The sequence below is a fragment of the Tupaia chinensis genome, unplaced genomic scaffold (assembly GCF_000334495.1).
Source record: "Tupaia chinensis unplaced genomic scaffold, TupChi_1.0 Scaffold000159_1, whole genome shotgun sequence".
Classification (NCBI taxonomy): domain Eukaryota; kingdom Metazoa; phylum Chordata; class Mammalia; order Scandentia; family Tupaiidae; genus Tupaia; species Tupaia belangeri.
Genome location: NW_006159630.1, coordinates 5,880,475 through 5,907,807, shown reverse-complemented (window position 1 = coordinate 5,907,807; position 27,333 = coordinate 5,880,475). Strand labels below are relative to the sequence as shown.

The 27,333-nt window shown below is 52.7% G+C and overlaps 4 protein-coding genes across 13 annotated transcripts in view; 2 read left to right on the top strand and 2 right to left on the bottom strand.

Annotated features, from left to right (window-relative positions):
- Positions 1-12,286, bottom strand: part of SRP68 (signal recognition particle 68) — a 48,440-nt gene extending 36,154 nt beyond the window's left edge. The window contains exons 1-2 of one of the 2 annotated variants that reach the window (XM_006145770.3): positions 12,046-12,286; positions 9,705-9,771 (exon numbers count right to left, since the gene is read on the bottom strand). In XM_006145770.3, coding sequence (XP_006145832.1) covers positions 9,705-9,771; positions 12,046-12,208 — 230 coding nt within the window. In that variant the 5' untranslated portion in view covers positions 12,209-12,286. Of the gene's footprint in view, positions 1-8,581; positions 8,649-9,704; positions 9,772-12,045 lie in introns of both variants that reach the window. The other variant, XM_006145771.3, reaches the window with a different exon arrangement.
- Positions 12,287-13,864: 1,578 nt separating this feature from the next.
- On the top strand, positions 13,865-17,596 carry GALR2 (galanin receptor 2). The gene is made up of 2 exons (XM_006145769.3): positions 13,865-15,233; positions 16,484-17,596. Exons 1-2 carry the CDS (start codon positions 14,866-14,868, stop codon positions 17,277-17,279), a joined length of 1,164 nt encoding a protein of 387 aa, XP_006145831.1. The 5' UTR covers positions 13,865-14,865; the 3' UTR covers positions 17,280-17,596.
- Positions 17,597-18,105: 509 nt separating this feature from the next.
- On the top strand, positions 18,106-22,724 carry ZACN (zinc activated ion channel). The gene is made up of 9 exons (XM_027770812.1): positions 18,106-18,229; positions 18,535-18,731; positions 18,862-18,906; positions 19,036-19,142; positions 19,373-19,542; positions 20,521-20,645; positions 20,758-20,968; positions 21,128-21,292; positions 21,743-22,724. The coding sequence occupies exons 1-9, from the start codon at positions 18,106-18,108 to the stop codon at positions 21,931-21,933; spliced, it is 1,335 nt and encodes a 444-aa protein (XP_027626613.1). The 3' UTR covers positions 21,934-22,724.
- A 121-nt stretch (positions 22,725-22,845) lies between these two features.
- Positions 22,846-27,333, bottom strand: part of EXOC7 (exocyst complex component 7) — a 21,442-nt gene continuing 16,954 nt past the window's right edge. For 5 of the 9 annotated variants that reach the window (XM_014586759.2, XM_006145761.3, XM_006145763.3 and 2 more), the window contains 11 exons: positions 27,148-27,246; positions 26,803-26,865; positions 26,431-26,497; positions 25,645-25,683; positions 24,954-25,019; positions 24,577-24,697; positions 24,301-24,396; positions 23,738-23,801; positions 23,484-23,525; positions 23,246-23,379; positions 22,846-23,017 (listed from right to left, as the gene is read on the bottom strand). In XM_014586759.2, the coding sequence (XP_014442245.1) occupies positions 22,915-23,017; positions 23,246-23,379; positions 23,484-23,525; positions 23,738-23,801; positions 24,301-24,396; positions 24,577-24,697; positions 24,954-25,019; positions 25,645-25,683; positions 26,431-26,497; positions 26,803-26,865; positions 27,148-27,246 (894 nt within the window). In that variant the 3' untranslated portion in view covers positions 22,846-22,914. The remainder of the gene's footprint in view (positions 23,018-23,245; positions 23,380-23,483; positions 23,526-23,737; positions 23,802-24,300; positions 24,397-24,576; positions 24,698-24,953; positions 25,020-25,644; positions 25,684-26,430; positions 26,498-26,802; positions 26,866-27,147; positions 27,247-27,333) is intronic. The other 4 variants (XM_006145762.3, XM_006145765.3, XM_006145766.3 and 1 more) reach the window with 1 other exon arrangement.

Here is a 27,333-nt window from a genome sequence, read left to right as displayed (position 1 = left end):
ATATATATATATATATATATATATATAGAACATTTTTATAAGCACAGAGAAATATATACAACATAATGTTCAGCAAAAAAGTGAGGCACAAAATTGTACATATGACTTATTTTTAAAAAATTATCCATTGAGGGACCAACAGTTAGTGCTGGACTCCCATGTAGTCGACTGCAGTTCGAGTCCCAGACTCAGTGGCTTAAACTTTCCTTTGTCTTGTCAGACGTGAACATGTGAATGGAGGTACTTAAGGGTACTGGGATATGGGCATGTTTTATTCTTTACACATATCTATATTTTCATTTCTAAAATATGAAAAAACACAAGATGCATGATTTTCCTTATCACTAAGTATATGCAAATAAAAACATTTTTTCAGCACAGGAAAATCTAAAAAGAAGCATGTCAAAATGCTCATGATGCCTGGTTCTCTTTGGGCTTTGAGATCATAAGTGGATTTTTTTTTTTGAGAGGTTTTTGCTATAGGGCACGTGCGATCATACATGCACCTGGTGTGAGTTTAGCCACTGGGTCTGGGACTTGAACCATGGTCGACTACATGGGAGTCCAGCGACATAGCCATTACGTCAACTGCTGATCTCATAAGTGGATTCTTTTCTGTTCCTTTGTTGTTGCAAAAAATTATAAACTTCTATGGTATTAAGAAATTTTTTTAAATAATTACTTATTATTATTATATTTTAATTTGTCCGGGGGGGCGGGGGGAGAAAGTGAGAAACCAAGCCACCAGATCTGGGACTTGAACCACAGTCTGCCATGTGGGAGTCCAGCACCTTAACCACCATGCCATCTGCAGTCCCTTAAGAAAGTTTTCTGAAAGGCCCCTGAGCCCTGGGAGCAAAGATCAAGTGAGAATTACACAACTAAAACTCTGCCTAAAGAAACTCAGCAGAATGCTAGGGTATAAGTCAACCTGAGCCCCAGAATTAAAAAGTAAGGTGGTGTTAAATCGTGTGACCCAACATCGAAAACTAAGCTATAATCTAGATTACGCAACTCTTGCAGCAATTAACTACAGAAGACAAGACGAGGAATACTTAAATCACCCCACCGAGGACAGTAATAAATAAGGATACGTTCACTAGCAACTGTCAGCCTCCAGAGGCGTATTTTCCAAGAACCTGTCCTGTAAAAAGCCAGGAGAAGCACTGCTCCCTCAACAATCCACGAAGCCAGAGCTCACTCCTGTGTAACATCTGCCCCCAGGTCATCTGACTTAAGCACAGTACCCAAGTGTTAACGTGACCAAGAAAAAGTGGATTAAGACAAAAACAGGATCGCCCACCATTTTCCTTCAGTAGTTGAGCAGTTCAACAAATTAGGAACTGCAAGTTTAACTAGTAGCCATGTTATATTGTTAGGTGAAAAAACACACGTTATGGAGGAGTCTCTATAGCATGAACCCATTTTGTTCAATCACACAGACACATGTGCATACCATGCACATGCTCCAGAAAATCTCTCTCGACTTCACATCCACACAACTACGGTACCTGCCCCTTTCTGTTCCTTCACAGTGACATCAACTTGTGGTCTAGAATTGCTGTCTGCTTCCCCATCTCTCTCTCCTCAGCCTACCACATCAGGTTCCACCCCTGTTACTTTCCTCAAATACCTTCCCCCGCCCAAAAAAATTAATTAATTTTAATTTGATCAGAGAGGGACAGAGTGAGAATGAAAGTGGGGGTGGGGTGGGATGATAAAGCAACCCACCAGGTCCAGGACTTGAACCATAGTCGGTCATGTGGGAGTCCAACGCCTTTAACCACCATGCCACTTGCCAGTCCTTCAAATGGCTTTTTAAAAGTGTCTACTTACTTTTTAACTTGCTACAGAGCATGTGTACTTGTTGGAAAGACAAAGCGAGAGGGAGGGAGAGAGGGAGAGAGAGCCCTCCCTACTGGGAATAGCCACCCGTGAGCCCGTCTCCATTTTCCTCTTGGCATTTTGGACAAGCACACACACGCCTAATGTTTTTCAAGCCACTAGGTCTGGGACTCGAAAAGCACCGTTGGCCACATGGGATCCCGTGCCTTAATGTTCATGCCACCTGCTAGCTGTTTATTTTTTTCTGTATCTCAGTTTTATGGCAGCTAACTACACATATTTGTCAAAATAAAACTGGAGCCAGCCATGTGGCCTAGGGGAGCTGGATCATACGTAGCTGACCCTGTGGTTTGAGTCCCAGAACTAGCAGCTTGAAAATCACGACAGTGACTGGACAACTGAAATTGTGAGCTGCGAGGTGGGCACCATGGGATGAACTCTGCACCACATCTCATCCTAAGGAGACAGCAAATAAGCCCAAACTGAGTGGCACTCTACAACACAGATGGCCTGTAATGTTCAAGTTTAAAGATCTTGTAAATCAATGAAAGACTGAGGAGTCATGCTAGAGTTAAGATTAAAGAGACGTGACAACTACGCCATGCAATGCACAATTCTGAATTGGATCTTTTTGTTAGAAAGGACTTCCTTCAGGCCAGTTGGCAGCATGGATCCTACAAGGCCAACCCCCACACGGCTGACTCTGCACTGCAAGTCCTGGACCCTGTGGCTTGAAACACACACGTGTGTGTGCACATGTGCCCAGAAACCCGAAAGGGACATGGAGAAGGGACTGCAGTGTGAGCATACCCTAGTGGTGGTGGAGGAGGTGCTTTCTCACTTTCCTTCTCTTTCTCTCTCTTGGAGAACACACATGCCCTCTGGCAAATTAAAAAAAAAAAAAAAGGAAGGAAGGAAACTATTGGGGTAACCGGAAAATCCTGAATGGGCTCCTAAGGATTAGATGATAGTAGCACTTAGTACTAGTTTTTTGCTTTTGACAGTTGTGTTACTGTGGGTATGTGAGAGAATGTCATTATTTGTCTAAAACATAATACAATGTATTCAGGGGTAAGGGGCATCAGGTAAGCAATTTACTCTCATTTATTCAGAAAAAAACTATTACTTACAACTTGTCTATAAGTCTGTTTCAATTTTTTTTTAAATGTAAAGACAGGGCCAGCAGGTGGCGTTGTAGTTGAGGGCACTGGACTCCCACATGGCAGATTAAGGTTTGAGTCCGGACCTGGCGGCTCGCTCGCTCTCTCTCTCTCTCTCTCTCTCTCTCTCTCTAGTCAAAATAAATAAATAAATAAATAAATAAAGTTAGATAGAATAAATAATTTTTCAAAAAAAGATATATTAAAGGGACTGGCAGTTAGCGTAATGGCTATGTCGCTGGACTCCCACATAGTCAACTGCGGTTCGAGTCCTGGACCCAGTGGCTTAAACTCACGCTGGGCGCGTGTGCGTGCGTGCCCAAGATCCCGAGAGGAGAATGGAGGAGAAGGGATTGCGGCATGGCCATCCCCCCTGGGGGGTGATTTCTCGCTTTCTATCTCTCTGTCTCTCTCTCTCTGTCTGGCGAGCGCACGCGCCCTATGGTAAAAACCTCTCCCCTCCCCCCCAAAAAAAGATATATTAAAGAAATCAGAGAAAGCTGCATAACTAAATACAGGTTCACATAATTTACATCACTGTATGACATGACACTGAGAAATCACCGTTATTTGGTTAGTTGGGGTAACAGTATTTTGGTTGTTTTTTAAAAGCCTTATTTGGAGATGCAAAGTGAAGTTCCAATGGTGAAATGGTATGCTGTCCAGGATCTGCTTTAAAATAATCCAACAAGAGGCCAACAGGTGGCGTGGTGGTTAAGGTGCTGGACTTCCACATGGCCACCTAGCGTTCGAGTCCTAGGCCTGGCAATTTGCACACACATGCTCTCTCTCACTCTCTCTCTCTCTCCCCAACTCTGCCTCTGGTAAGCGCATGCCTTGTAGCATATTAAAATAATAATAATAAAAATAAATAATTCTTTGGGGTCAGCAGGTGGCGAGACGGCTGAAGTGCTGGACTCTCACGTGGCTGACCATGGTTCAAGTCCCAAACCTGGCAGCTTGCTTTCTCTCTCCCTTTCTGTCTCTTGCTGGTCAAAATTGAAGAATAATGACAAAAAAAATTTTTTAAATAATAATTAAAATATATAAATAATTCTTTTGTAAAAAAAATTAATCCGGGGCTGGCAGGTGGCGTAGTGGTTAAGGGCGCTGGATTCCCACATGGCCGACCATGGTTCAAATCTCGGACCTGATAGCCTGCTTTCTTGCTTTTCCTCTCTCCCTCTTTCAATCCTTCTGTCCCTGCCTGGTCAAATTAAAAATATATAAATAAAGTTAAATAAAATAATTTTAAAAAACTAACCCAGTGATAAAATGCAAAGCAGAACACACTGAGTGCTGGCAAGGGCATGGACAACATCGTCCGACACAGGGTAACCGCTGTCCTTACCAAGTCTTGTCCAATGTTCAGAACGGCACTAGCCAGGACAGCCCAGACTGGAAATGGCCCAAGGGCCCCACGATAGCACAGTGGTATAAAAACTGCGGTATATTCACGTAAGAGGATACCTTACGAGAATGAAAGAATCAACTACCCAAAGATACGGAGGAGCTTTACCAACACAACGTTGAAGGAGTCTCACAAGAGAATACTGTGATGGAGCTACATTTCAAAAGCAAGCGGACCTGATCGAAGGAGTCAGACAACAGTGGTAACCCTCGGGAGGAAGAGTTTGTGATCAAGGGGCCAAAGGGGGACTTGTGGGATGTTGGTAATGTCTGTCTCTTACACCGGGTGCTGGTAACAGGGGCTAATACAGGGTGCAAAATATCTTCTCTTTCAGGCCAGCCTGTGGCCTGGTGGTTAGGGTATCTGAATCCCACATGGCCGATTACACGGCTCGAGTACTGAACCTGGCATGAACACTCCAGGCACATGGGATACATGTCCAAAATCCCTAAAGGAGGGAGAAATGGAGGAGAGGCAATTGTGGTGTGACCACTCCCCATGGAGGATGCTTTCCATTCCCTCCCCCATCTCCATCTCCAGAAAGACATGGAAAAGGAATTATGGTGTGGCCGTCTCTCTGGGGATGGTCTCTCATTTTCTCTCTCTTGTCTCTCTCAGGCAAGCACATACACGTACTACAACAACAAAAAACTTGCCTTTCTTGATCCACCCTACATCAAACTCTCTTTTACAGCAATTCCTTTAATCCATCATACTCTAATATTTTGAGTTCGTTTTGCTTGTAAACTCCCCAAGATGACAACATTCTGCCTGCATTACCTGTTGCCTTTCCAGCTGTTCAGAATGGTATTGGGCACTTGATAGATGCTCACTAAAAGCTTTTGACAGAAGGAATTAGTAACAATTTGACACAGATTATACTAGTACTTTTTTCTTTGTTTCTGCAATAGGGCACGTGCACTTCCCAGAAAGACAGAAGGCTATGCCACAATCCCTTCTCCTCCATTCTTCTCTCAGGATTTTGGGTGTGTATGCACATATACCCACCGTGACTCTCAAGATGCTGGGTCCAGGACTTTAACTGCTCAGTCAGCCGCCTGAACCTTATTTATTTTTTAAAAGGGACTGTTGCTCTAGGGTGCATGTGCTTGCCGGAATAACAGAGAGATAGAAAGTGAGGAATCACCCCCCAGGGGGATGGCCATGCCACAATCCCTTTTCCTCCACCCTCCTCTCAGGATTTTGAGTACACACACCCGGCATGAGTTTTAAGCTGCTGGGTCTGGGACTCAAACTGCAGTTGACTATGCAGGAGTCCAGCGACGTACCTATTACGTCATTCGCTGGTCCCTCAGAAGTATTTTCTCACATCAGACAGTCAAAGCCTGAAATACCCACAGCATGGAAAGAGTTGGTATCTGCTTTTCGATAACAAACTGCATTCGCATTAGGCACCTTATTTTGCCTAAGAGTATGTGTGCTCCCCGAGAGCACCTCCTGCATGGGCCATGGTAATTCCACAATCCTGTCTCCATTTCTCCCTCCCTCTGGGACTCAGGGTATGCAGACACATGCTTCACACATTTTTCAAGCTACAGGTTCCAGGACTTGAACCATGTAGTCACCCACATGGGATCCAGCCACCTCACCTCCACCACACAACACCACAGGCTGGTACGCACGCCTATACTTTTTGCTTGTTTGTTTTCGCTATAGGGCGTATGTGCTCACCAGAGGGAGAGAGGTAAAGTGAGAAGCATCCCCTAAGCGGGGTGACCACGCTGCAATCTCTTCTCCTCTTGGGAATTTGGGCATGCACGCACACGTGCCTGGTGACTTTTTCAAGCTACCAGGTCCAAGACTTGAACCATGTAGATGGCCGTGTGAGATCTAACCATCTTAACTACCATGCCACCTAGCTAGCCAACACAGTTCATTTTTTTGTTATGTTCATTTTTTTTGCTATGGGTGCGTGCACTTACCAGAGAGAAGGAAAGTGAGAAATCATCCCCCAGGGGATAACCATGCCACTATCCTTTTTCCTCCACTCTCCTCTCAGACTTTGGGCATGCACGCACAGGGATCTGACATGTTTTTCTTTTCTTTTCCTTTTTTTTTTTTTAATATTTATTTATTTATTCATTCATTTATTTTAATTTGACCATAGAGAGACAGAAAAAGAGAGAGAGAGAGAGAGAGAGAGAGAGAGAGGGCAAGCCACCAGATCTGGGACTCGAACCATGGTTAGCCATGTGGGAATGTCCAGCACCTTAACCACCACGCCACCTGCTGGTCCCCAACCTGACATGTTTTTCAAACCACTGGGTCTGGGTCCAGGACTCGACTTGCGGAAACCAGTGTCTTAACCACGCCACCTGCTCCATCTATTCCCTTTTTTAGAATCTCATCAAATTTGGTTTTTAGTTTGAAGGCTGTTACAAGTTTACCAATAAATACCACAAAAGTTTCTATTATATTGGGTCATTGGGAAAGTTACGATGCATTCTTGCACAGGAAAACATTGAAAAATACGTCATCAGGACCAGCAGATGGCATAACAGTTATGTTGCTAGAGTCCCACATAGTCGACTACGGTTCAAGTCTCAGACCTGGTAGCTTATAACTCGTGTTGGACACAAGTACATGCATGCTCAAAATCCCAAGAGGAGAATGGAGGAGAAGGGATTGCAGTGTGGCCAAAACCCCCTGGGGGGGGTGATTTCTTGCTTTCTGTCTCTCTGTCTCTCTGGCAAGCACAGGTACCCTAGAGCAAAATTTTTTCTCTTAAAAAAAAAGAGGGGCTGGCAGGTGGTGTGATTAAAGGCACTGGACTCCCACAGGTCAACCGTGGTTTGAGTCCCAGACCTGATGGCTTTCTTTCTCACTTTCCCTCTCTCTTTCTCTTATTCTCTCTCTGCTAAAATTAAAATAAATAAATAAAGTTAAATAAAATAACTCTTAAAAAAAATGCCATGGGACCAGCAGTTGGCATAATGGCTATGTCGCTGGACTCCCATGTAGTAGACTGCGGTTCGAGTCCAAGATCTGGTGGGTTAAACTCATGCCGGGTATGTGTGCGTATGTGCCCAAGATCCCGAGAGGAGAATGGAGGAGATGGAGGAGAAGGGATTGTGGCGTGGCCATCCCCCCTGGGGGGGTGATTTCTTGCTTTCTGTCTCTCTGTCTCTTTCTGGTGAGCACAAGCGCCCTATAGCAAAAACCTCTCAAAAAAAAAAAAAAAAAAGCCATGATTTTCCCAACAACCTAATGTAATGTTTAAAATGCCAAAAGCCCTGAACTTAACCAAGATTCTACAAGGCGGTTAAGTGAAGTGATTGTCACAGTGCCAGCTAGCTGTGTGGCACAGCAGTAATATACTGATCAAAAGAAGGTAGGTTCCACACAGGGGCCACTGTCTGAACCCCCGCCAAGTCCGCCTGAAACACTGAGTAGAGGCTCGAATGCCCAGGATCTGACAGGCCAGTGGGCTGGAAGAAGGGGATTAGCGCATGACCAGATCAGAATAAAATAAAGAAATGATTACTATAACTGCCTGATATTTTCAGCAGACGTCTCCAAGTCTGTCTACTGGGTCATCAGAAAAGTCGTGACATGTATTTTTTCATACTTATTTTTATTTAATTTTATTTATGTATGTATTTTGGCCAGAGAAGGACAGAGAAAGTGAGTGAGTGAGAGAGAGAGAGGGAGGGAGGGAGGGAGGGAGGGAAAGTAAGAAAGCAAGTCACCAGGTCTGGGACTCGAACCACAGTCAGTCATGTGGGAGTCCAGCACCCTTAACCACCATGCCACCTGCCAGCCCCATACGACATATTTTTCTATGAAAAAATGCGTCATGACTTTTCCAAAGGCCCAATACAATACTGTGAGATGTGTAAAATGGGTTAAAATGTTGGCTTATTTTATTCATCAAAACTTTTTTCTTCCAAGCTGCCTGGGCCAAGATTTGAACCACAGTCAACTATGTAGGATCCAAGTCCAGGGAGCCTAGCTAGGCTACCAGGCCAGCTCATTATACATTTTTAATTTGAAAATTGCATACCTTTTGAGGATTCACTATAAAATCAACGTTAGTCTTTACGGGTACACTTCCTGATATAAGCAAGGACGCACGATATTAACAAAGGCAAACCAAGTTCGAAAAGTCCACAGTGCTTCCATACATCCGGTACACGATACTAACCTGTACCTCTGAAAATCGCCATGCCGCAAACCATGCTGTTGCTGGGATTCCTTAATGATCTGAAGAACTAGTGTCAAGATTAAGGAAAAGTTTACAATGGCAAGAATCCAAATAAATCAAAACCTGCAAAATTAGTTTATATCTGTGACAAACCATAGTACATTAAACATTTGTGAAAAGCTTAGTATATTAACAAATGAAGTCTCTTGTAACTATTGTCATTAGCTATCTTGTCACACGGTCAGGACTGAGCACGCAAAAAAGTTTACTGCCTGAACTGGTACTAAAGTACTTTTAAAAAAAAGAAAGGACATTACTAGTCTTTGAAACACAACAGCTTAGGGGCCAGCAGGTGATGTGGTTGTTAAGGTACTGGACTCCCACATGGCTGTCCACGGTTCAAATCCCAGACCTGGCGGCTTACTTTCTCACTTTCTCTTCCTCTCACTCTCTCTCTCTGCCTCTTTGGTCAAATTAAAAAATAAATAATAATAACAAATAAAATTAAGTAAAGAAATGATTTTAAAAAAAGAAACACAACAGCTTAATTAAAGCTGCTGGATTCTAAATGCTGACTATAACTGCAGTGTTTCCTACTGATTTATACTTGAACCCCACGCTTTACTCATTCAAGCAGCTTCGTGCTATGGATGACGTGGACTACTCCTCTATTTGCATAACCTCCTACAACTGCCAAATCTAACTTTCCTTAACAGCTGTGATGCTTCAAGAGCATATAATTAGCACCTGTGGACCAAGGTGGGTCAGAGCTTGCATAAAACTACAGTTTTTCTTTAAAATGATAAACCTTTGGCCAAACTCTACATTAGATCACATTCATTTTATTCATCAAAACTTTTTTCTTCCAAGCTGCCTGGGCCAAGATTTGAACCACAGTCAACTATGTAGGATCCAAGTCCAGGGAGCCTAGCTAGGCTACCAGGCCAGCTCATTATACATTTTTAATTTGAAAATTGCATACCTTTTGAGGATTCACTATAAAATCAACGTTAGTCTTTACGGGTACACTTCCTGATATAAGCAAGGACGCACGATATTAACAAAGGCAAACCAAGTTCGAAAAGTCCACAGTGCTTCCATACATCCGGTACACGATACTAACCTGTACCTCTGAAAATCGCCATGCCGCAAACCATGCTGTTGCTGGGATTCCTTAATGATCTGAAGAACTAGTGTCAAGATTAAGGAAAAGTTTACAATGGCAAGAATCCAAATAAATCAAAACCTGCAAAATTAGTTTATATCTGTGACAAACCATAGTACATTAAACATTTGTGAAAAGCTTAGTATATTAACAAATGAAGTCTCTTGTAACTATTGTCATTAGCTATCTTGTCACACGGTCAGGACTGAGCACGCAAAAAAGTTTACTGCCTGAACTGGTACTAAAGTACTTTTAAAAAAAAGAAAGGACATTACTAGTCTTTGAAACACAACAGCTTAGGGGCCAGCAGGTGATGTGGTTGTTAAGGTACTGGACTCCCACATGGCTGTCCACGGTTCAAATCCCAGACCTGGCGGCTTACTTTCTCACTTTCTCTTCCTCTCACTCTCTCTCTCTGCCTCTTTGGTCAAATTAAAAAATAAATAATAATAACAAATAAAATTAAGTAAAGAAATGATTTTAAAAAAAGAAACACAACAGCTTAATTAAAGCTGCTGGATTCTAAATGCTGACTATAACTGCAGTGTTTCCTACTGATTTATACTTGAACCCCACGCTTTACTCATTCAAGCAGCTTCGTGCTATGGATGACGTGGACTACTCCTCTATTTGCATAACCTCCTACAACTGCCAAATCTAACTTTCCTTAACAGCTGTGATGCTTCAAGAGCATATAATTAGCACCTGTGGACCAAGGTGGGTCAGAGCTTGCATAAAACTACAGTTTTTCTTTAAAATGATAAACCTTTGGCCAAACTCTACATTAGATCACATTCCAAATGTTAGGGAGTCAAATAACCTTTATCTGTTGTACAATTTTCGTTTTCTTTCGGTGTTTCCTCAATGCTTCCCACAAACCTACAGTATTTTAAATGAGTGCGCACTAATAGGATTCTTTCAATAACTAAAACGGGATACGGAAGGAGCTAGAAAGCCTGCAGTAGGAACAGGTCATTCTAACATACATCTGGAACTCTACCACCAATTTAAAAAATAAAATTCCAATTCAACTACATTAAGTGGTCGGGCTGAGTGTGTTCTTTCAGAAACTCTCCAACGTTTTCTCCATTTGTCATTTATCTCAAAAAGCCACAAACTAATGTCAGAAGCATTCACTCAACTGAGATACACACTAGTAGAAACTAGAAAACTGGCTGGTCCAGCTTATCTGAATGACTTCTAACTAGAGAAAATGCCTACAGATCTAATAGGAAAACAACATAAATGGTCATTATATATATATGTATATATATATACACACACACACACACACACACACACACACACACAAAACGGGCAACAAGCTTTTCCTCTAAGCAATCTAGAGCATCAAGCTGTAATTATCACTTCACAGTCTATGACGGCTGTCAGTTACACGTCTAGACTGCAGTTTTCTCTCTCCAGTTCTGGTGCTCCAAGGCCCAACGCACGATTCTTTCAATAACTAAAACGGGATACGGAAGGAGCTAGAAAGCCTGCAGTAGGAACAGGTCATTCTAACATACATCTGGAACTCTACCACCAATTTAAAAAATAAAATTCCAATTCAACTACATTAAGTGGTCGGGCTGAGTGTGTTCTTTCAGAAACTCTCCAACGTTTTCTCCATTTGTCATTTATCTCAAAAAGCCACAAACTAATGTCAGAAGCATTCACTCAACTGAGATACACACTAGTAGAAACTAGAAAACTGGCTGGTCCAGCTTATCTGAATGACTTCTAACTAGAGAAAATGCCTACAGATCTAATAGGAAAACAACATAAATGGTCATTATATATATATGTATATATATATACACACACACACACACACACACACACACACACAAAACGGGCAACAAGCTTTTCCTCTAAGCAATCTAGAGCATCAAGCTGTAATTATCACTTCACAGTCTATGACGGCTGTCAGTTACACGTCTAGACTGCAGTTTTCTCTCTCCAGTTCTGGTGCTCCAAGGCCCAACGCACGGCCAGTGTCACTCCGGTCACAAGCTCTCCAACTGGACGACTGGGAGACCACAGGAGAAACCTGCCCAAAAGCTCAGTGCCGCCTGGAAGCAAAGGACGTTCTCCAGCCTGGAGAGCAAGGCGAATGAGAGGAAAGGCCGGTCGAGAGACAGACTCTGGAGCTCCGAGTGCCAAAGAGTAAGGGCGAGAGAAACCGCAACCCCCGGCCTCTCCTGGGCAGGACGTGCCGGGATACGCCGCCTCTCCCACCCCCAGCCCTGCAGATCGACACGTAGTCACTGCCGGGTTAGGCCCGATCCCTCTAGGATACTCTCCAAACTCAGGCTATCCCCGAATTCTTTGTTTGCCTTCGATCCAGCTGAAGGGCGTTCATTTTCTTTATTGTCATCTCCTCCGGCACCGCGTCCACCACCGCCACTGCTGCCGCCACCGCTACTGCCGCCGCCGCCAGGCACTTGCTTCTCGGCAGCCATCTTGCCCCTGCGCCGCAGAGCACGACGGGATAGAGCATGTGGTTGGACCAGGGGATGTAGAGAGCGGGACCCGCCGGACGGGGCTGATGGGATACCGCCCCCCCGCCCCCGCTTCCGGCAGCCGGGGCCGTGCGATGGAGCGCGCCTGCGCCTCCGTGTGCTACCCGGCTCGCGATCGGGGGCTTGGCCCGGGGCTTGGCCCGGGGCTTCTGGCACCGGTTGACGTGGCTGCCAAGGTCTTCTCGGGACCGTCCCACTCCTCTCCACCAAGACCAGGAGAACCGGGGACGGACCCCGCCTTCTGCGTCTCTGGATAGGATATCGGGCTCACATCCTGCACCGCAGATGGCGAGGGACTGAAGACTTTGGATTTAGTGGTGTCTGTCTCCCTGGGGGCTGGGGGATGGCGTTAGCATCCCTCCGGAACTAAGCACCCCCGCCGCGAGGACTGTCTCTGCACTATCCTCTGTGGCCCAGGGCGGGGACTTTCTCGCTGCTGGGAACCTGTGGCATCACTGGACTTGGGGCCGTCAGTGCAATTGTTACACAACTCTGCAAATATACTGAACACTGGAAAAACTTTCAATTAAAAATGAGTAAATGGGATTTATGTTTCAATAAATCTGTTATCCAAATAAAGTCCTGTCGAGTTAGCCCTCTAGTCAAAACCTGCAATGCCTGGCTTTACTCATACTAAAGCTAAGTCCTTAGGAAGAATGAAAGGCCTGCAGGCTGTCTCTCACCTCTTTTCCTGGCAATCTCCTTGCTCTAGGGACACATGCGCATTCGGGCCTCAGGGTCTTTGCACTGGTTGTTCCCTCAACCTGGAATGCGCTTCCTCGAGGTATCTACTTGGCCAACTTCCTCACCTCCTTCAAGTCTGCTCAAATGTCACCTTTTTAGTGATCTGCCTTATGCGTGTTTTCAATTGTACTTCATGAGACCAGCAGATGGAGTGTTGGGTACGTCGCTGGACTCCCAAGTGGTCCACCATAGTTCAAGTCCCGAACCCAGTGGCTTAAACCTCATGCCAGGTGTATGCGTGTGTGTGTATGTGCTACATATGTGCCCAAATCCCAAGAAGTGATCTCTCAAAAAAGATAATTATTTATTTTATCTTTTTTGGAGGGGATTTTTGCTATAAAGTGAGTGCACTCACTAGAGAGAAAGAGGTAGAAACAGAAAACAAGAACTCTCCCCACCCTCACCATCCCCACCACCCCCGATGGCCACATGACAATTCCTTCTCTTCCATTCTCTTGGGATTTGGGACACGTACACACACATGCTGGGTCTGGGACTCAAACCAGGTCGCACCTTAACTACTGTGCCACCTGCCACCTCCATTATTATTCTTTTTAAATTTGCTACAGGGTGTGAACACTCACCAGAGAATGAGAGAGAAAGTGAGAAAGCAAGGCATCAGGTCCAGAACCCTGTTGGCCATGTGGGAGCCCAGCGCTTTAACCACTGCGCCATCTGCTGGCCCCAGGGAGGCTTCAATTCTGTTTTTTTTTTAGAATTATTTTTAAAAATTGTATTTATTATATTAACTTTCGTTTAACCAGAGAGAGAGAGGGAAAGGGAAAGTGATAAAGCAAGCTGCTAAGTAAGGGACTCTAACAGTGGCCATCCATGGGGGAGTCCAACACACCTGCTGACCCCAGGGAGGCTTCAATTCTACACAGACACTAATCATTCTCTTTCACAAAAGCCTGGCGCAGAAACGAGTGTTTCCGCTGTCCTGGAGCATCCGGGGAAATGGGGCCAGTGCGTGGAGCTCTGCTCTTGTGACTTTTCTCCAAAGCGTTCCCCTTGGTATCTGGAGAGGGTGAGGAGGAAAAGAAGACTTCAGCTCACCGGTGTCAGGCCTCTCAGGGAGCCTCCTGGGAAGCAGCATTCTGCCCGCTCAGGGAACAGGAGTGAATTGGAGGGGGAAGGTGGGAGGCGGGGATGAAGCGAGGCTGGCGGAATTCCCGCAGACACCTCCCTCCGCCTCCCCGCCGCTCCCTGTGAGGCCCGGCGCCCCCGGGAGTTAAGAAAGCGCAGAGGTGCGGAGGGCCGGTTGGGGTCGTCCCGCTCTCCAGTTTTGGAAAGCCCGAGCCCTGGCGGATTCGCCTCCGCGCTGGCCTCGGGCCATTGCCCCACGACCCCGCAAGAGTGGGGCTGGAACTTTTTCGAGGGCTCCCCCAGCCATTGCCGGGAGGTCCGGAGTCTGCCAGGCTGCAGGGAAGCGCCAAGGCGCTCGGACGTCCCCGAGGCTCCGCGCACATGCAGGTCCCGGAGCCGATGCCTCCATCACTCCGGCGCCTGCCGGGGAAACCGGTTCGCGGTCGCAGCCCTGCCCAGCCCGGACCCCGGGGCTGAAGCCTGGAGTGGGCATGAAGGGTGGGCAGCAGGAACGCGGACGGGGTCGCTCGGTAGCCCTCCTCTGGCACCGCGGGCCGCCGCGGGACACAATCCCACCCTTCGGCTGCTTGCTCCTCCCCTTGACCCGGGCCCACCCCTACTCCCACCCCAGCTGCGGCGAGGCTCACTCCGCCTGCAGTTCGGCGGAGTCGCGTGGGGCCCCTTGACGGCCGCAGCTGCCGGAGCTGCGCGCTCACCAAAACCCAGACTGCTGCGGGAACCCGGGCAGCCTCGCGTTGGGCGGCAGCATGGACGGCTCAGGCGGCCCGGGGGCTGAGAACGCGAGCCAGGCGGGCGGCGGGGGCTCCTGGCAGCCCGAGGCTGTCATCGTGCCGCTGCTCTTCGCGCTCATCTTCCTCGTGGGCACCGTGGGCAATGCGCTGGTGCTGGCCATGCTGCTACGCGGCGGCCAGGCGGTCAGCACCACCAACCTGTTCATCCTCAACCTGGGCGTGGCCGACCTGTGTTTCATCGTGTGCTGCGTGCCCTTCCAGGCCACCATCTACACCCTGGACGGCTGGGTGTTCGGCTCGCTGCTCTGCAAGGGCGTGCACTTCCTCATCTTCCTCACCATGCACGCCAGCAGTTTCACGCTGGCCGCTGTCTCCCTGGACAGGTGAGAGGCGCCCTGGGGACTCTGGGAGGGGGCTGGAGAGGGAGGTGGACTCAGGGATCAAGGGGGACACAGAGACAGAGAGAGAGAGAGGACGCCAGAAGGCGAAGGGACTGGAGCAGTGAAAGGCAAGTTGGTGCAGAGGAAGATGAAGAATACCGCTAGGGGCACCCGAGGTCCCACGGTTTGGTGCGTCCTCCTGAGAACTCTGTTGTCCCAAATCACCTGCCTGCCAATGCGCAGCGTTTCCCTGAGCAGATTGTTTCTGTGTGTCTCACCTGGCCTGACGTGATGTCCCTGTGAGATTGGGACAGAGAAATTACTGTGCCCAATGTACAGAAGAGAGAGACTTGCTCAAAGTGGCCTGGCCCGTTATCCTGAGCGTGGAGCAAACGGTTGGTCTCCCAGGGCCGACTTCAGGCGCCTCCACCACATTGGCCTCTAAGCCACGTGTGGTTGCTCCATGCAGTCAGCTAAGGTCAGGACTGTGGACCTTAGGTCCTTCCCAAGGACCCAGGCCAGTGTCGAGGCAAACGTGTCTGAAGGTCCCTAGCTGCCCTGTGCTGCACCTCCAGAGCAGGCCCAGAGAGGAGCGTGCCCTGGAGCTCTCCCTCTCCCACCAGGAGAGCGAGGAGCAGGAGTGGAGAGTGACACCTTGGGAAGACCACAGACTCAGGAGGAACTTCAGGACACCAGGGTGGTTCCCAGGGAGGGAAGCCCATCCTGCCTGACTGGCTTATCTCCATCTGCCGGGTCACTCACTCCATGTCCTCCAGACCTCCCTGAAACAGCCAGGCGAGGCCACTGAGCCCATGCACGCCCCGTTTCCACTGAAGTGTTTCAGTTCTGACTCAGCTGGTGTGACCCACAAAGCCCCAGCTTTTCTCAGAATAACCTTTGCTGTATTTTGCTGGACTATCTTTTCCAGACTGAGATCCTCGGGCGTCTGGGTCCTGCCTCCCTGGGCACCTCATTAGTGGGTATTCACAGTCTCCCAAAGCCGGTCCTCCCCACTCAGTCCTCCAAGACTTTGGGATGTTCTCTGGGTGGAGTCTGTCGGTGGGCACAGGGGCCTAGAGGCACACCATTCCTGCCTAACCACCACCAGCAGCCAGACCCAGCCGAGAGCGCTCCGGGGACACCCTCTGGTCTTTGGCGGTGTAAACTCAAGCTGCAGACCTTCCTCAAGAGCGTGGGGGGCCCTAGGTGAGGGCTCCTGCACTGCCCACCTTCCTTTTCCGCCCGACCCCTAGGTATCTGGCCATCCGCTACCCATTACACTCCCGTGAGCTGCGCACACCTCGAAACGCGCTGGCTGCCATCGGGATCATCTGGGGACTGTCGCTGCTCTTCTCTGGGCCCTACCTGAGCTACTACCGCCAGTCTCAGCTGGCGAACCTGACCGTGTGCCACCCGGCGTGGAGCGCACCGCGCCGCCGCGCCATGGACCTCTGCACCTTCGTCTTCAGCTACTTGCTGCCGGTGCTGGTGCTCGGCCTGACCTACGCGCGCACCCTGCGCTACCTCTGGCGGGCCGTCGACCCGGTGGCGGCGGACTCCGGTGCCCAGCGCGCCAAGCGCAAGGTGACGCGCATGATCGTCACCGTGGCCGTGCTCTTCTGTCTCTGCTGGATGCCCCACCACGCACTCATCCTCTGCGTGTGGTTTGGCCACTTCCCGCTCACACGCGCCACGTACGCGCTGCGCATCCTCTCGCACCTGGTCTCCTATGCCAACTCCTGCATCAACCCCATAGTCTACGCGCTGGTCTCCAAGCACTTTCGCAAGGGCTTCCGCAAGATCTGCGCGGGCCTGCTGGGCCGCGCCCCGCGTCGCGCCTCTGGCCGCGTGTGCGTGGCCGCACGGAGCACCCCCAGCGGCAGCTTGTTGGAGCGCGAGTCGACCGACCTGACGCACTTGAGCGAGGCTGCGGGGCCCCTTGTCCCGGCCCCGGCACTGCCCTGCCACGCGGCCTCCAGCACGATCCCCAGCCCATCCTGCGGGGAGCAAAAGGTCCCCAGCAACATCCTGGCGGTGAACGTGACCTGAGAGCACTTAGAGAGTGGCTGGGATGTTAAAGGGCGAGGCTGGTGGGGAGACGTTTTGTATGTTAATAAAACACAAACCTTTTCACCGCAGAGACGTGCTGTGTCCCTTTCGTCATTATCATAACGCTCCTTGGGAAGAAACCTCCCTGGACTTGACCGGGGAGCTCATAGGTGAGCACAGGCCCCTTTTCTGACATACCAGGAAGGAGTGCAGTTCCTGCGGAAGGCAGCCCAAACCTGAGCCAGCACCGGAGGCTCCCTGCATGTGGCCATGCAGGCACTAAACTACAGATGGCAGAATCAACAGCCACGCAAGCCACAGAGGCGCAACAAAAGCCACAGAGGCAGGCGGAGCTGGAGCGTTTAGCCATTCCATGGAATTGGTCGACAGAAAAAGGAAGCCACATGTGTTCCGAGTTTTGTCTCAGGGTGACAGGTCCTTGTCCATTTCTAGCTCAACGTCCCTTTGAGTCTGGGCAGCCAGATCAGTGCTCCTCCAACTTGACCTTGACATTTTCCTGGTCTTTAGTAACCCAGCTTCTCCTTGAGGCTAGGTTCATAAACGCACATCATGCACTTGACTCCAAGTACCACTGGCCAGTTCAGAGTGGAAGAGGAATGCCCTAGGTTTTTTGCTCATGAGCTGGGCTCCTTTCTGCCCAGGAGTTCACTCAACTGCCAGAGGTCTTGAGCCATAAAATCAGTTCTGTGTTCAAGGAAAGGCAAGGAAACTCCCATGGGTGCCCCATCTCATGCCTGGTCCAGGGTTTGGGTATTGAGCCAGGTGGGCACCAGCCACTGAACCAAGGCTGGTTTTATTAGTTCTGATGGGAAGGGCCAAGTCTGGGAGGGGCTGGGGTCCTGGTCCAGCCAGATCCTCTTCTGTGGGCTTTGAACGTAGCAACGGGTTCCAGGTGGTGGAAATAGAGCGGGACAGGGACGCCTCGACAGGTGCAGGGGAGGCGGGGCTGGGTCCTGGGCTTTGTTTTCAGGCATTTGCGGAACCAGGTTGTCGGGGATGCCCAGGCCAAAGCCCCAGGTCCTTGCACAGTGCTGCAGCCTCCAGCCGGCTGCACAGCCCCCAGACCAGTGACTGCAATAGAGGTTGTGGCTGGGATAGGCACTGCCACTGCATTCAGCCCCTCCCCGGCCGCACCATGGCTCTGCAGCTACTGCTCCACCTCACCTTCCTCGGGCTCGGCACCACCCGGCCCCTGACTCAGGGACACGGCGTCTATGCACCGGTGGTTGGTAAGTGGGGGGCATAGGTCACAAGCTTGGATATTTGGACCCCGGGGACCCTAGTGACCTCCATCTCCGTCCCTCAGCCTGGCCAGCCCTCTTTGGCCTCAACTCTTCTCAGGAGGTTCAAGAAACCATGCAGATTCCGAACAATGGGAATGCACCCCTGCTGGTGGGCGTGCAGGTGTCCGTGTCCAACGTGTTTAATGTGGTAAGAGCCACCAGGCTGCGGGGCCCAAGTGCTGAGCTGGAAGGGGCAGCACTCAGTTCAGGTTAGTGCCGGGGTCTCCTGCCCCCTTCATGCAGCACCACCCACGGTGACGCACTGATTCCTCCCCCAGGACATCCTGCGGTACACTGTGTCCTCCACGCTGCTGCTCCAGCTGGTGAGCGCCCTGGGGAGGTGGGGTGGGAGAGCCCAGCTAGAGCAGCTTAGTAGAGGCCTTCCCTGCTGGACTTTGGGACACATAGTATTGGCGAAGGCTGAAGCCTCAGGGACGTCTTTGTGTCCCTAGTCCTGGCTGGACACTCGCCTGGCCTGGAATACCAGCGTGAACCCGCGGCGCGCAGTCACACTGCCCTGGGACTCAATCTGGATACCCGGACTCACCATCCGGGAGGCGTAAGCTGCCCCAGGAGCCGCTGTGCATATCCCTCTTTGTCTTCCCTACCCCCAGCGGGTGGAGGGTGGGCTTAATGACTTTCTGCCCCAGTGGTCTTGCCAGACTACCAGCACGCTTCCCCGGCCTTGCATTTCCCTCTTCCTGGCAGCTGGAGCTGGTGTGGGATGATAGCTTTTCCCAACCCAGTCTGAATGGGCTGCACCTCCCACTGCTCCATCTTTCCCTGCAGGCTCTGGGTAGAATGGAAGGACCAGAGCCCGCGGGCCCGGGTGAACCAGGATGGCCACATTAAGCTCAATCTGGCCCTCACCACAGAGACCAACTGCGACTTTGAGCTCCTCCGCTTTCCCCGGGACCAGAGCAACTGCAGCCTCAGCTTCTTTGCTCTCAGCAACACGGGTGTGGACAGGGCAGGGGCCAAAGGGTGAAGGGAGGGGAGACCCTCTGGCCTCCAGGCATCATCTGATATGGGGTGTGCCTGCCTGGGCCTGACACCAGCCTCCCCTGGGCTGAAGGAGCTGCAGAGCCTGAGGAGTGCCTGCTGTTCACCTTGCTGGCAGCCATCACCCTGCTCTCTGCAGAGAAGCCTCGCTCCCATCCCAGGGCCACCATTCTTGGAGATTATCACACAGCTCTGCCATCCCTGGTCCCTGGAGCAGCTGCCTCCAACAGCCAGGGCAAGCCACAGGTCTGAGCCACCTGCGTCGAGCCGAGGCTCAAATGGCTGTGGCCTGGAACCACCTAAAGGTGTAGCCACCCAGTAGATATCCCACACCCATCAGGTGACCTCTAACCTGGCAAAGCCCTACCCTTCCTTACTAAACCACGGAGCTACTGCCCCGGGGGTCCAGGAATTTCAGGTGTGAGATGAGGCACCCGAAGTATCTGACCACTCCCTCTCCATGAAGTGGTGCAGACTGCATTTATTATGTTTTCTATGTATTTCTATTTCACTGAGAGAGAATCCCCCATGCAGTGTGGTCACACCACAATCTCCCCTCCACTGCTCCATCCTGCTGGGATTTGGGGCACTCATGAACATGCTCCCAGGATGCTTTTCAAGCCACTCGGGCTGGGATTCAAACCGCAGCTAGCCAAGTGGGATCTGGCTCCTGAGCATGGCACATACCCACTGCACTGCAGGGTTGGCCCCCAAATGCATTTATTTCTACAACAATTCTCCTAAGTCCGATGGGGTCCTCTCCCCAACCACAATCTGGGGTGTTGCAAAACAAGCCTTGAGAAGCCCTCCTATAGATGGAGTCTCCAAAAGCTGTCAGGAGTCTCCATCATCCCAGACTCTGGTTTGTTTCCAAGAGACTGGGGACAGGGTTCTCCCTTCCTTACTTCACTGTTCGTACCCCACACCCCTTTCAGAAACGGAACTGCAGTTCCGGGCCCAAGCGGTGAATGAGATTGTGAGTGTCAAGAGGGAATATGTGGTTTATGACTTGAAAATCCAAGCCCTACCCCAGCAGTTGGCGCCCTGCTTCCAGGTGACGGTGAGTCTGGTTGGGAAGAGGCTGATAGAGGTGGGCGTAGGTACACAGCCAGAGACGGCACCACCCTCCTGCTGTCGCTCCGCATACTGGAGAAGCCCTGTTCTCCTTCCAGCTGAGCCTGAAGAACACAGCACTGAAGGCCATCATAGCTCTGCTGGTCCCTGGGGAGGCGCTTCTGTTGGCTGACGTGTGTGGGGGGCTGCTGCCTCTCCGGGCCACTGAGCGCATCGCATACAAGGTGACGCTGCTGCTGGGCTACCTCGTCTTCCACTCCTCGCTGGTGCAGGCCCTGCCCAGCTCCTCGTCCTGCAACCCACTGCTCAGTAAGCCACTCCCTCACCTAGCCCTGGCAGGACCATTGTACCTGGCCTGCCTACACCTTACACCTGCTGTCACCCCAGCCAGGGGCCTCTGCTGAGCTCCTGGAAGCAGAGAACAGGCCTGGCCCTGACTGCCCCCCACCCCTTCCACCTCTTGCCCAGTTTACTACTTCACGGTCCTGCTGCTGCTCCTGTTCCTCAGTACCATGGAGACCGTGCTATTTGCTGGGCTGCTGGCCCGGGACAAGCTTCAGGCTCAGAGCAGCCCCAGCCCAGCCCCAAGAGGGGAACAGCAAGACCATGAGTGCCCGGGGCCCAGGCCAGAAGGTGGGCAGGCCCGGGGGGTGGGTGGGAAGGAGAACTGGGGAGGGAAGGACAAGTCTTCAGGGCAGAGCTGGGAGGCTGCACTCCACGGCTGGGGCTGGGGCTGGGGCTGGGGCTGGGGCTGCTGGGTGTGTTTGGAGACCCTTCGCCTTCACCCCGTAGGCTCTGCTGGCCCTGGGCTCCACCCTGTCCTCCCTGCAAGGGAGTTGGTCTGGCAGGAGCAACCTCGGCCTCCCTATTGGCCCAGGTGACCCTAACCCCTGAGGTGACCCCAGGCCTTGCAGCGCCTCTGAGAGTGCATTTCTTTAACTGAAGATGGCCTAGAATGGGCCAGACCCACATTTTCTTTAGTTAAAAATCTAAGGAAGGGGGAGATACAGACAATCTGTGGGGTTCACCCTTACTTCCAGAGAGCTCTAAAGAACAGCTCCCTTTCCCACCTCTACCTGCCAGAATACCCTGGAAGACTCAAAGGGTCGTGGAGAAGCTGGGCCGAGGCTGCCGACCACATCTTCTTCCTTGTGTATGTGGCTGGGGTGGCGTGCAGCCAGTTCATCTTTGCTGGCATCTGGATGTGGGTGACATGCAAGTCTGACCCAGCCCCCGGCCAGGCTACACCTCACGGTGGGCCGCCCAAGCCCTAACAGGGAGGGCCAGGGCTGCACACCTCAGGATGCAGTTTGGTTTCCCCTGGCCAGTAGAGAGCCACGACACGGTCTCTGGGAGAGTGGCAGAGGTGAAAGGTCATTCTTGTCCCTAACCCAGGATCCCTGGCCACCCTGAGCTCTCCTCCCCATTCCCATACCTAGAGTGTGAAATAAACCCATCGCCAAGTGCAAGTGCACCCAGAGGGTCTGCCTTCGCTGAACACTGCTGCTCACTCCGCCCTAAGCAGGCGGGGCTCCACTTTGTGCCCTTGATGCCCCACCCCATTTACCAGTCCCCCAGCCCAACTGCTGCTCAACCACTGCGGCTGGGCCCTGGGCCACAAGGCCCTGCCGTGGGAGACAGGGAGACAGAGCAGGAGAGGCAGGTGGCATAGACCGCCTCCTCCAATGTCTCCTGCAGCCTGCTGGACCCCAGGGGGAGTGGGGAGCAAGCCTCCTGCCCCAGCCACCCAGGGGACTCCTAGGAGGTGCAGCATCCCGACTTCAGGATGGTGAGCTGTGGGGATGGGGTTTCCTGAGCTAAATCCAAGAGAGCATGCCATGTGTCACCACTCTGCCCCAGGGTCTCTAGGCACCCCCGAGCCCTCCCGACGTCTCCGGGCTGACAGGGGAATTCTCCACCCCAAGCTCTGAACTGACCCAGAGCTGGCTCATTCTGCCCTCTGGCCCTTGGTACATACCAGGCAGCTGTGGGCAAGGCCTGTCTTCCTTCTCACTCCTTTCTGTGGCCAGGGAAGTGAGCCAGGGCTCCGGGGGGAGTGCTGGTTGGGGGGAACACTGGCCTCAGGGAAGAACAGAAACCAGGACTGGAGGGCTCTGGGCCAGAGCTCCTGGCTGGGGCAGCGCAGGAAGGCTGTGTCCAAAGGACTGCACACTCACGGCCCAGAGGCGGGTCAACACTGCTTTACTGTCAGTAACAGGGTCGGTCTGGCAGAACCAGGCAGGCACAGCAGCAGGTCAGGCGGAGGTGTCGAAGAGTCGATCAATCATGTCACCCACCTGCTCCACACGGTACTTGATGTACTTCTCGGGGTTCTTGGTGAAGGGCACGCCACCATACCTGACCAGGCATTGCCGTCAAGGCGAGGGGAAGGCCCAGTCTGCCCAGCTCTGCCCTCGGCCCCGTCCTCCTGGCTGGATCTCAGGAACGGCCTGGCCCTGAGTGAGGGGCCGAAGCCCGGGCACCCAATCTGCTACCAGACCCACCCCTTTGCTCTCGAGGACGATGGGTGCACAGAGGCACAGGTGGAGGATGTAGCAGCGCAGGGCTGGGGAGCGGAGGGCTCACCTGTGCAGGAAGGCCCCGTAGGTCTCCTTGACAACGTTTTTCTGAGCCTGGCGAATCTTGTCCCTCTGCTCCGTGTCGGGAATAGCCCAGGCTTTCTGGATCTTGCACAATTCTTCGAGACCATCATTGAAACCCTGGCACCAGAACGGTGGAAAGGGTAGGGCCCCGGAGACAAATGCCGTGGGCCTGTCGTCACGACAGCAGCAGCACGCAGCGGAAGGGACGGTACCCGGCTCACCTTAAAACGCTCCTTGATCATCTGCCGTTCCTTGTCCCGGAGCTGGAGGAGCCAGAGAGATGGCGGAGAAGGCTCTCCTCAGGATACAGCCCCTTCCCTGCCCCTGCGCCCCTCCTCGCTCCTGTCCCAGGGACTCATGCACCTGCTGCTCTCTGCTCCCAGAAGGAGGTGTCCGTTTCCCCCATTTTCCTCAAACATGACCAAAGGTATCCTATCTGCTAAACACCCCTTCCCAGCACAGGCCTCCAGCCCACCTTGACCCCAGGCTGGAACACAGGCAGGTTCTTCTCTGTGATGTAGTCCGTCACCTTCACCCAGCTGCCAGGCAGGGAGAGGGCGTGAGGGCAGGGGAAGGGCAGCCCGGGGCTGCTGCTTCCTCCTCTCCCCTCCCCCCGGGGCTGGTTTTCTTTTTTTTCCCCTCCAAATCTCTTGATCTACGTGGGTGGGAGAGGTGGTTAGGAATTGATCCGGGTCACAACTGAGCAAAACAACTGAGATTTGGGGGACAGAAAATGTTTCAGCAGCTTGCTTTTCAAATGAAGGCCAGGAAACACAGAACATTCAATAAACTGAAGCAGGACCTACTGGCCACCCCTCATGTTGATAACATAGCCAGTTAAGATGGAGAAACAAATAGGAGAGAGGAGACCGAGGACAGGTAAGCGGGAAGGAAGGAGAGTCGTGTGAACTGGAGTGAGTGAGGACACGGTGGGGAACCGGAGCCACAGGCCAGCAGTCCTCCGTTAGGGACCCCGCAGCCAGCGGAGGGTGTGCTGACAGGCAGAGAAGGAAGAGCGAGCAGTGGCACGGGGCCCACCTGCGCTGGTAGGTCTGGATCTGCTGCTCAATGTGCTCCCGGTAGGAGCGCTCCGCTGTCTTCTGGGTCACAGCCACCAGCTGGATCAGCTCAGACCTGACAGGGGTAGAGAGAGCAGAGGACACAGTGGGTCCTGGCCCACAGCTGCCAGCTCTGCAGCAACACTCAGGGGCCTCCCTGGGCCCTGGGACGAGCTCAGCCGAGCCCCTGCCTCCGCACACACAGGCACGGTGAGGTGAGGGACGGCAGCGCGGCCCGGGCCTGCGGGCCACTTACTTCTCCAGGGACTTGAGGATGTAGTTGTAGTTGTTGTGCAGGAAGATGGCGCTCAGAGCGGGGTCCTCGTACACCTTGGACTTGCTCAGCAAGTTCAGCTGCAGGTTGCCTAGGACTTTACCTGCACCGGGAGACACGGCGTGCCCACAGGACAGGCTGACCAAATGGCCGGCTGTGAGCCCCCTGGCCAACTGCGGTGCGGCACTCTGAGCCCCTTCTGACTCCAAACTCCAGGGCCCCGGGAGCCCTGGGCCGAGCTGCCGGTCCCTGGACTAGAGGTTAGGCATGACTCCCAGGGCCAGAGTCTCAGGAAGAGCTAGCAAAGGGCGAGGAGGGCAAGGGGTGCGGGCGTGGGCTGCAGGGCGAGGGGCACTCACAGATGTAGGTGCTCAGCAGGCGCCTGCTGACCACGGAGCTGTGGCTGGTGGCCGAGGAGCTGGTCTCTGTGAGAAGGGAGGGCCTGTGACCGGGAGGCGAGGGCCAGGACCCGTCAGCCCTCCCACAGCCAGTCTGTAGAAATGCTGGGGCAGGCCCTGAGCTACGGGCTTGCCTGCCTGCGCGGGGAGCCCCGATCTGGACTCTTTCTGAGAACCCAGGGCTGCCCCTCTACAGTTAAGGGGCTGGCCCATGGCAGCAGGGAGGCAGGCAGGACAGGAAGGGGGTGCCAGCACCCTGCCCCAAAGCACCCACCCATGCCGGCAGAGAAGCTAAAGACCCTTTTTCCATTAGCCAACAGCAAAACCCCAGGATGGGCTCCCCACTTCTCTGCCTTTCCCCCACACTTCCCGCCACCCTTCTATAGGCCCTTCTGGCCAGGCATCTGCTGCCTGCACAGCTCACAAGGTCCCGGGGGTGCAGACAGGGTAGCCTGGAGGGCAAGCATGGGTGCTGGGCCCAGAGGGAGCTGCCTGGGTCAGCTAACACGAAGTGGCCCTGAAGGGAGCTGAGACAGGTGGAAGCACCCCAGGACAACACGCCTCCTGTGACCCGCTCCCCATGGGTCCTTAGAGCTGGTTCCCAGGGAACCTCACCACGGGGAAGAAGGGGCTGTAGAGCCGCACTGCTTACCTCGGGGGTCTAAAGGAATATTGTATGTGTCCCCAAGAACTACGGAATGAAAGGCAGAGCACACAGAGGGGACGGAGAAGAGACGAAGGAGGGAGAAAGATGCAAAGTGCAAAAACAGGTTAGAAATGGTCGTGTCACCCGAGGCAAGCAGATCTCTCCCCGACAGCCAGACACAGACAGCGGACACACAGGCAGAGCCCTCTGAAGACCAGGGGACACCTTGAAAGGGGAGACCCAGAGAACCACAGGCCAACGGCTGCCTTGTGGCTCCTTGCCCCCCAAATTGAGGAGAGACAAGGGCTTGGGGACCTCAGTGCTCAGAACAACACAGAAACGGGCTCCTCCTTACAGGTCAACCTCCCAAGTTCCAGTCCCAGGGCAGTGGTCAGTAGGAAGATACCGGTAGACCCTGGGATGCCACCCAAGGTCAGTTGTGTGAGGCTGATTAGGACATGCAGACATGAAGGTGTAGGGAAATGCAGAAGGGGCGGGGCTGACAAGGCAACATTCAACCAGCCCATGCGGCTGCCCAGGACAAGCACAAGCGGTCAGAGGAGCAGAGGGATGGGCCGGGGGCTTATCTGAGAGGCATAGCCCAATCTCGCTCTCTTGAGGCTTGGCTGGGGACAGCCCCTGCAGGCCACATCTCGGTGCCCTCTGCGAGCTGGAGACCTCACCACACCCTGCCCACACTCAGAGGCCAGCACCTCTGGGGGGCCGAACTCCACATCTCCAGGCAAGAGGGAGGAGGGCACAGGCAGGGCCCAGCTAGCAGGTGCCGAATACCTTGGGAGGCCAGCATGGCACCTGCTGTCTCCTGGAAGTCCAGAAGCTGCTGCAGGAAGAGGATGGCCTGGGTGGGGAGCGAAAGGGTCCAGGAAGTCACATGACAGGACCCAGCCTGATGCCTTCCACAACATGCCCACTGACCAAAAGGGCAGCCTAAGGCCAAGGACCTGCCCAGTGAACAGGGCATCTGGGCAGCTCACGTCGCACCGCGGCGAAGGCCCGTGTGCTGGAGACGCCCAGCCCTCCGTGCCCATTTGCCGTGGGTCACCCAGCAGCTCTGGGGCAGGCCAGGCCCTCCCTGGGGCTAGTTTCTGTCTGGCCCAGAGCCCCTTTCTCCTCCCTCCCCAGGTGTCCTCGGGCAATACTTACGTTGCTTGTGAGCTCGTGCACGGTGCCATCCTTGGGCATGTTGTACTCCTTGTCCGGGTCATTCTGTGGAAAAAACAGGCCCTGGTTCCCAGAAACAGCTGCCCAGTTGGCCTCGGGCCCACCCCATGCCCTGCTGCTTGCTCCTGGCGCCACCTTCTGGCAGATGGGGTTATGACACATGGCACAAAGGCTGAGCAGACACAGGACCCAAAGGGAAAAGAGGGGGCTTGGAAAGGAGAGGGAGGCATGTGGGTGCCCCAGACCAGCAGTGCACAGGCTTCCCTCCTGGCAGACCCCCCCCCCCGCCTCAGGGGCTTGTGGGCCAGGCCTGGGGGTGGGGTGGACCTTGATGTTGTCGGCAAAGTCCTCCAGCGCTTTCGCCCCGATGGTCTCCATGGAGGTGATGAGGCTGGGCAGTTTGTTCTTGGTGCTGGCGGCCGTGCCCTGAGGAAGCCCATGCACACGTGGCCAGGGCCGCCACCACCCTCCACCCCAGCAGGCTGCCCCTCCAGCTGCCCCCCCCCCTCCCCC

Coding starts and splice junctions, on each gene's coding strand:
- ZACN (XM_027770812.1), top strand. CDS start 18,106: ATGGGAAGGGCCAAGTCTGGGAGGGGCTGGGGTCCTGGTCCAGCCAGA. Junction 18,907..19,035: donor CCACGCTGCTGCTCCAGCTG/GTGAGCGCCCTG, acceptor TTGTGTCCCTAG/TCCTGGCTGGACACTCGCCT. Junction 19,143..19,372: donor GGACTCACCATCCGGGAGGC/GTAAGCTGCCCC, acceptor CTTTCCCTGCAG/GCTCTGGGTAGAATGGAAGG.
- GALR2 (XM_006145769.3), top strand. CDS start 14,866: ATGGACGGCTCAGGCGGCCCGGGGGCTGAGAACGCGAGCCAGGCGGGC. Junction 15,234..16,483: donor GCCGCTGTCTCCCTGGACAG/GTGAGAGGCGCC, acceptor CCCGACCCCTAG/GTATCTGGCCATCCGCTACC.